The sequence below is a fragment of the Melospiza melodia genome, chromosome Z (assembly GCF_035770615.1).
Source record: "Melospiza melodia melodia isolate bMelMel2 chromosome Z, bMelMel2.pri, whole genome shotgun sequence".
NCBI lineage: Eukaryota > Metazoa > Chordata > Aves > Passeriformes > Passerellidae > Melospiza > Melospiza melodia.
Genome location: NC_086226.1, coordinates 16,670,293 through 16,678,649, shown reverse-complemented (window position 1 = coordinate 16,678,649; position 8,357 = coordinate 16,670,293). Strand labels below are relative to the sequence as shown.

General features: G+C 39.9%; 1 protein-coding gene across 1 annotated transcript; it reads left to right on the top strand.

The window, feature by feature from the left end:
• The first annotated feature begins 269 nt into the window (after positions 1-269).
• CZH9orf40 (chromosome Z C9orf40 homolog) lies at positions 270-5,850 on the top strand. Its single transcript, XM_063180249.1, has 2 exons — positions 270-629; positions 4,539-5,850. The coding sequence occupies exons 1-2, from the start codon at positions 309-311 to the stop codon at positions 4,695-4,697; spliced, it is 480 nt and encodes a 159-aa protein (XP_063036319.1). The 5' UTR covers positions 270-308; the 3' UTR covers positions 4,698-5,850.
• The last annotated feature ends 2,507 nt before the right edge of the window (positions 5,851-8,357 follow it).

Genomic DNA, 8,357 nt, shown 5'->3' with positions numbered 1-8,357 from the left:
GTTGCGCTGTGAGGGCGCTGCCCCGGGCTCTCCCCGCTCCTCCCTTCCCGGTGGGGTGAGGGTTGGGCTGTGAGGGCGCTGCCAGCCCGCTCCTCCCTTCCCGGCGGGGTGAGGGTTGGGCTGTGAGGGCGCTCCCCGGGCGCTCCCTTCCCGGCGGGGTGATGGTTGCGCTGTGAGGGCGCTGCCAGCCCGCTCCTCCCGTCAGGCAGTGCGGCGGGCAGCCCCGCCCCTCGCGGCTGCGCCGAGCGTGGCGCGCATGCGCTGGCAGGGCACAGGAGCCCCGCGGAGCCGCCGGCGCGCGGCCCCTCATGGCCAAGCGGCGCGCGGAGCCGCTGATGTGCCACGTGCCCGTGAAGCGGCTGCTGCGCGAGCCGGCGCTGCCCCGCGCGGGCGAGCGGCGGCCCCGGGCAGAGCCGGGCGGCGCCGGGCCCGCCGCGCTCAAGCGCCCGCTGGAGGAGGCGGAGGCGCCGCCGGGAAAGCGGCTCGGGCCCGGCGCCCCCCGTACGCAGCCGGGGGACGCGGGCGGCGGGCGGCGGCGGCGCGGCGGGATTGTTGCGCCCCAGGACGCGCCGGCGGCGGAGGGACGCGCGGGCGACCGGGGCAAAGAGCGGGCCGCCGCCGCCGCCGAGGTAGCTGTGCGGGACGGGTCCGCGTCAGTCGGGGAGGGAAGCGGGGGGCGGTGCCGGTAGCGGCTGAAGCGTGTCTGCAGGACGCGGGTGTCCGCCGGGGGTGCTGGCGGGCTTTCGCCGGGAACGCTCAGCGCCGCCCGGGCTCATCTGCGCCTCCTGGCCGCGGCATCCTAAAGCTCCTTTTGCTTTTGTCTTCCTCGAGGCTAGAGAAGTGTCATCCAGCATTACCGGTTCCTTCCCCGCTCCGTGCCATAAACAGCCTGTCCACCTCACCCGAGGTTATGCTCAGCTTTATCCCCGTCTAGCAGTGCGGTGGAAGCGTGCAGAGGTTATTCTGGGGTCGCCTCTGTTGCGTGAGGGTGAGGGTTAGGCTCACTACAGCGTCAGCTTCCTTAACTTACTGTTTTGACATTTAATGGCAATGCCAGAGTTGTCTTTTAACCAAAATATTTAGCGGAGGCAGTGGTCTGAGGGAGCGCAGCAGTGTGGTAATGATTACAGTATATTGAAACGACTTTTCTGGTTAACTTTGAATAATATACGTTTTTCTTCCTGGCCTTGACTGCATTTTACACACTAGTTCAAAAACCAAAATTTGTACATACTAAGAAAATTGTAATTAAAAAAAGAAACCCAAAAACTCTGCACAACCAAAGCTGATTGTGATCATATTTCACACATTTCAAACATAGAAGTTTGGTACATATTAAACTAACTTTTTCTCTCACCTGGATCTTGAAAGACCAAACTGTTAGACTCAGTGATATGGAAGTGGCAGAAAGTCTGATCAGGTTAGATGGGCTTTGATTGGCTATTGTAGATTCTAATTTCGATAATTTGAGGCCTCTCAGAGTATAACACCCACATACGATCTGTAAAGAAAACAGTGGCTTTTGTTTTTCATGCTCTGCCTTTTTGTGCTTTCTTGGTTGATTGATTTGTTAGGGGGTTTTATTGATGATGGATGGTAAAATTAAGGCAGGAAGAAATTTAGAAAGAATTCTGTGTCATATGAATATTATACAGCCATTTTAAGCACAAGCATTTCTTTTAGTTTTGAAGACGGAACACATACATTCACGAGTGTAGTAATCAAACAAATTGAACAAGCCTCTGCAGTACAGTCTGACTCCCATCACAGGTATACTTGCTCTTGGTGTTACTTGGCATAATTTTGTAAGCTTTAGCAGTGATCAGAAGGCCACAAGCCCCTTGAATTTCCACACAGTAAAGATTAGTACTTTATGTAGAATGTTTTTAACAGGTTGTTTCTCGTCAGCGCAGTATTGTGTAAAAAATGTTTTAGTTTTAAAATAAAGCTTGATTAACACTTTGGGCTAGAGATATTTCTTCTGTTTTTTGTGTGTCCCACCTGTATATTTTAAATACTTTATAATGCTATTTCTGATGATGATTTTTAAACCTTTCTGAAAATACAGTCTCTAGGTTGGTATTATTCTTTGGTGTTTATGGCTTGTGTATTTCATTACATTAAGAAGTATGATCAGGATACTGTTAATTTCACAGTATTTTTGCTAAAGTTTAAAGCATCATATGCAGTTGGCCAGAGAAGAAAGATTATTTTAATTCAAAGTATACTTTTGTAACTAGAGTTGGAAAGCTACCTCCTTAAATATTATGCAACTTAGTCTATAGAAACTGGGCTTTTGTATCTCTGAGCTTGCCTACCTTGTTGCCTGCCTTGATAGAATTTCTACTCAAAATCTATGTGGAAACTTACTTAGTTGAAGGTGAATGTTTGGTGTTTTATTTTGCCTTCTAGGTATGAATGTTTAGCATTTGTGCCTGTCTTTTGTACTTTTTTTTTTTCATTTTCACACTGCAGTATTGCTGATCTGTAAACCTGAAAGCTTTTGAGAGTAATTATGCATGTAGTCCTAGTCCAAAATTGAGTATGTGTTTATGAGCTCTTAGACTCTAATAATTTTGAAACAAGGGTGCTGTCATTCACTTTATGCATACAAAGCATCAGGGTTCTGATTTTAAGTACTTAGCTCTCAGTTAAAAAAAAAATAAATTAATAAAATGTCAGGGAAATTCAAATAATGCAGAGGAGAATTTGTAAAATTAGTTGACAGTTTCTGAAACTGCACTGCCTGAGATTTTTTAAAATAATTTGTTAGCCACCTGCCCTGCACAGTTCTGTGTGAGTGATATTGCCTGTGCTGCAGTACAGATTGGAAAGTCATCCTTTCCACACTTGTCAATTGTTAATGCTGTGCAGTACAAAACTTCCAGTTTACAAGAATGGGCAACTACTTGTAGTTTGGCTTTCTTCCAGTTTCAGTATAATCAGTCCTTTTGTTCCTGTGTCATGGTGTAATTTAATTGGTTTTGGTCTCAATTAATGGGAACTTTTGTTCTTTAATGTTTTCTGAAGACAGACTTTCCCAGTGAGGAAATCCACATTAGTAGCACTCTGTAGGCAAGGAACCATCTTACTGCTATGAAATGTCTACACCTTTTGTCCTCTCCTAATTATTACAGGTTTTAAATCATGCAGGGGTTTTGTAGCAGGAAGGTGTTGCTTGGTACAACAGATTGTAGTTCAGGAGAGGTCTGTGTGGTAACAAATAGAAAAATGTATTCTCTAAATGAGAAGTATGGTGATTTTATGTACTTCTCTCTTCTGGGAAGAGTGGGAAAGCATAATTTTTCAGTATTTGAGAAGGTGTAGGGATGATACTCACTACTGTTTTTTTTTTTATTATTCTGTTGCAAAACCAACAGACAAATAATTAATATTTGCAAGAGCCACACTGCAGAGGCCCATTGAAGTTGGCTTAGTCACAGTGTAGATTGCAGTGGTGCTTTGAGCCCCCACAGGCTGCACTTTGGTATCTCAGGAATACCAAAACAGTTACACCGGTTTATTTGTTAAAAATACTTCTGTTCAGTTTATATTACAGCAGAGATAGTGAAGTAACATATTTAAAACTTCTAACTATATGTTAGAAAAAATGCAAACCCAATATAATATGAAAATGCATTTTTTTATATTTGTGTCAGCACACACTGTTTTTAGGTACTTGAAGAAAATACATGCTCATGACCTAAGGAATCACTTAATTCATTCCTCTGCCTAGATGTATCATGTCCATAAGAGCATGTACAGCTTAGCCATTGTTGATAACTGTGACATGTGTATAAACAGGCATTGCACTTTCTCATAGACATTTAAAAAACAATTCAAATTGTGATGCCATATTAAATTAGTAGATGAGAGTGTGTTTCTCCAAGATTTTTTGAGATATTATCTAATTAGATAGGTTGGAACATTGTGCTCATAATGCCAAGGTGTTGCGGGTTTGCTCCCCATATGAGGTATTCATTTAAGAGCTGCACTTGCTGATCCTTAAGAGTCCCTTCCAGCTCAGAATATTCTGTGATTCTTAAGCTTTCCTCTCTTGAATACAAAATTTGGATACAGAAAAGAGGAAATAGAATGTTGTTTAAAATGCTTTCTTTATCCTGCGTGTATCATCCCTTTGAGTTGCTGTTAAGTAGCTAAATACATTCTTTTGAATACCAGTTTCTAAATGTGCATGAAAATTGAATGCTATTACAAGAAGAAAAAGCAGTGAGCCATTTTTGTATGCAAGCTCCAGTAATTGCACAAGTTTTACACCTTTTTTTCTGTGCAAAAGTCGTAAGCTGAATAAATGTGGAATATGGAAGCTGTTACATAATTCTTTGCAAGAGTATTAGAAAAGGCAGAAGTAAATCATGATCTAGTTAAGAATCATAAAGTAGTTGTTAATATGTAATAGCTGAGTAACTCTTCCTAGTTTCAGTTTCTCATATAAAAAGTTTCTTTTTATTATTTTCTGCTGCTGGTATAGACATTAATGTTTTGTTAACTTTTTGTTTATTTGTCTCTTTTCAAAGCAAGAAGAGGAATTCTGTCAATATAACTCATTCCTGTACTGGAGAGCCCCACTGCCTGCTATTGATTTGTCTGATATTCAGAACCTAGATGAAGAGACTCCATCGGGTGCCAAAAGTGCTGCAAGGACTGATACTGCAGAGACTGAAATGGAAACCTGATGAGTTGTTTCATAGCTGTGCATCTGTTCCCAGGGAACTTGTTTCCATTAAGATGGGGTTTTGTTCCTTGGGTGAATAATAAGCGTGCTTATGCGATCTTGGAGAAACTGTTGTTGCAGTCTTTAAAAGCAAATCTGAGTTGCCTTAGTGGATGGGATAAACAATATTGGGTACTTAAGAGGAAGCTATCTGAAGGTGTGCAGTAAGGAGGAGCCAACAGTGTCTAACAGGAATACTTGAAGACATGGAGGCAGACTAAAAGAAGAATATAGAAAATGAGAACTTCGGGATGCAATTAAAAGAAATGGGGATATGTTACATGTTGAAGTGCATAATTATTTTGTCTGTCCTGAACAAAAAAACGTGTGGTACCTGAAAGTGGAGTATTTTAACATGTGATTTTATCATAAAGCACACAAACTTTTGTGATTTTTAATGTGTTCTTTTTTTTTTTCTGTATAATAGCTAAACCAAAAAATGAGTCCATCAAAATTGGACAAAACATTCCCTTTTCTATGCAAACCAAAAACCAAGTGTGGCAGAGAAGGGGAAGGAAAAGGGGCTACTTTCTGCTGAAAGCTGCTGCTGTTCTGAAAAGTTTCACATTCTCATTGTGAAAAAGTTTTTTCACCTTTTTCGCATTATGGACAGCAGTGGGCACCCATTTTTTAATGTTTTTGGTTCATTTTAAAGTTACTGCTGTTTTTAGTCTTTGTGATGTTGCTCTGAACCAGTTGATAGTATCTGAATGACAGGTTTGGGCAGATGTGTCAAGAAAAGTTAGTGCAATATAAAATGACCACACACACTTTTTCAAACTATACTGAAGGAGATGTGGTTTTTGCAGAGACTGAATTTTGCAGAAAGTTTTTGCAGAAGTTCATTCAAATAGTGGTTTTTTGCTGTGTAATATGAACTTGATGTTTGTGATTTGCAATTTATTTACATATTGAAGTACAATTAGAAAGACGTCTTTAATAATAGACTGAAGTTGTGTGGGAAGACTTACATTTTGGAATACGATTTGTCTTTAAGGATAGAAAATGTATTTTTTCTGTAATCACTATGGAAAAAGGCAACTTTTGAATTTTATTTTTTTCTAATAATGTGTTTGTTAAAGGACAATAAAGTTTTGCCTGTGTGTATGTGAAAATTTTGTCACTATTACTATGTGAAGTTCTTGACTTTATTTCATAAGATTGCTGCTTCTGTATCTTTGTTTTACTAGGTCTTTGCTTAAAATAGTGAGCTTATCAGCTTCCTTGGTAAACACTTGGAAACTTTTTCTGCAATTTGTGCTGCATAGGTTATCTGTATTTGTTGCTTATTCATTTAGCTTGTTAAGATCTCAAACCTTCAGGAGAAAGGAGGTGGCTTAGGGACTTAAGCAGTTCATGGTGCCTCTTTGGATATCCTTCTACCTTCTGTCAGATTAGCTGGATACGTATTTGGACAATATGTATTTTTCTCAGTTTTAACATTTTGTTTAAGTTCAAATACACCAATTTGTTTTAGGAGATACTTTGAAATTTTTTTTTAAAAACAAACTTCTTTTCTGGCAAGAAGGCTATAAAACTGCTATTTCGTGTTAACTAGAACCAAAATAAATTAGTGAAAAAATAGATCTATTAATTTGTTGAGGTATTTGAATTGGTTATATGATTAGGGGTTTTTGACCCTCTATAATACATGCTTTCCTGTATTTGTGAGTTTTATAATATTTCAGATCATCCAGTCTTCTCAGGATCCAGTTTTTTGCATTATTAGCTAGTATGTTTGCAACACACTGCTCATTTAAAATCAGCTTGGTGCTTCATTCATGGTAGGTACATCCTAGCAATAGCCTGCATTTGATTAAAATCTGTCATTCCACTCCTTTCATGGAACAGAAGATGTTTTATTGTGGTTTTTCAAATACATGTTTGATCTATCCCATAACCAGATAAACAACAAATTAAGCTTGCAGTGTGCTGTAAACCATATGTGTACTTCATTTGCAATTGTGCTGTAGGCAAGCACTTTCCTCATAGTTTTTTCCAGTTGTGGACTCTGTTACGGGCTGGAATGTTATGGTTACTTTTAGAGTGTTTCCTGAGCTGATTCATTTTTTCCATTCATCTCTTTGCAAATAGAGTAAATTTAAAAGCCTTGGAAAACTGTTTGAAATTACTCTTGAGAGTCTGGGTTATGCAAAAGGCTGGAGCAGTAATGAGGGGTGATGACAGATCACATAAATTTTGCACTAAAGCTGACAAAAGGTATAAGAAATTGCATTTCTCAGTGTCTGGTGTCTCCAGATGCCATGTGACACTGAACTGCCAAATTGCTGGTCTTGACTTCTGACTCCATTTTTCTAGAGACCTTTCATTCCAAAGCTGTATATAAACTGTATGTAAGTGTAAGTTTTAATTTGCATATACATTAACATCCAGTGAAAAGAAAATGTTGTTTTAGGATAAAGAAATGCCATCACACATTGCAGCAATTCAGTAGCTGCATACCGACTGACAGTTTTAATTTGATACGGTTTTAAATTTCAGAATGAAAAAAAAAATTATATTTTCTATAGTTAACTGGGAGTTTGTATTCTCTATAATATTTCTTTCTAAAAGGAAAGACCAGTGTCACGCGCTTAAGAACTTGCAAGGGGTAACAAGACACCACCTGGGTTGATCAGGTGCAGTATCAGCAAGTTGCACAGTAAGGGTGCAGGAATAATAGCAAGTGAAAGATAAATATGTTTCAAAGCAGATTTAAACAGCAAAGTAGCATGACCAACATTTAATAAGTCTTTTGCATTATTCTAAACTAAAGGCCTAATTTATATTGTTTGATTTGTGTTTATTGAAGAGTTGGATTATGTCTATTGTTCCTAAGATAGATAAGTTTCTGGGAAGAGATTAGAGCTCAGTCCAGATCAGGAAAGGGAAGAACTACTGAGAAAAACAGGCTGCATAAGTGAACGTGTGTTGGGTCAGTAGACTGTGGTAGAAGGAAAGGGAGAAAATGGGGGATGGAAGGTGGATCATGAAGTAACTCATGCTGGCCTGTGAGTTGGCCAGCAGATCAATGACAATATTTTCAGCATTAGCCCCATTTCAGCACAGCAACCTTACAGTAATTTGAACATAGTATCAACTAAATAGTTGATAAAATAATAGGTTTTTCAATGTTTTGACAGTTGCTGGTTGATTTTTTTTCTTGTTGGCCAGGAGTTTAGTGGATGTTAAAAAAACATGCTTGTATATAGGAACTTGGAAAATATATAGGATCCTTCATAAAGAAGATAAAAGTGTGCAAACATATATGTTACCAGGTGAAATTAAAGATTAATTAGTGTCCAGCATCTGCCAGCATGTTTTAACTAGAGCGGTAGATTCATTTGGGGAAATTAATGTATTCTTTTGTGAAAGCCTCTGACCTTGACTGTGGGAAGAGGAGTTAGACTGCACAGACTCACTGCTTCTGCAGCAAAACTTGTGCTCAAAGGAGCATTTCATAATAACTAATATGCCTGGGCTGGCTTAATTACTTCCATGCCTACAGTTATAACTTTGACACTCTAGGTGGCAATACACATTCACAGCAAGTTACCATGAAAATGTTTTGGGCATGCTTTTACTCCAGACTGCTACTCAAAATTCAAGCAGTGACATCATG

Bases quoted from the DNA above. Each gene is read 5' to 3' on its own strand.
- CZH9orf40 (XM_063180249.1), top strand. From the start codon at position 309: ATGGCCAAGCGGCGCGCGGAGCCGCTGATGTGCCACGTGCCCGTGAAG. The intron at 630-4,538 runs GTAGCTGTGCGG...CTCTTTTCAAAG, and splicing joins GGGCCGCCGCCGCCGCCGAG to CAAGAAGAGGAATTCTGTCA.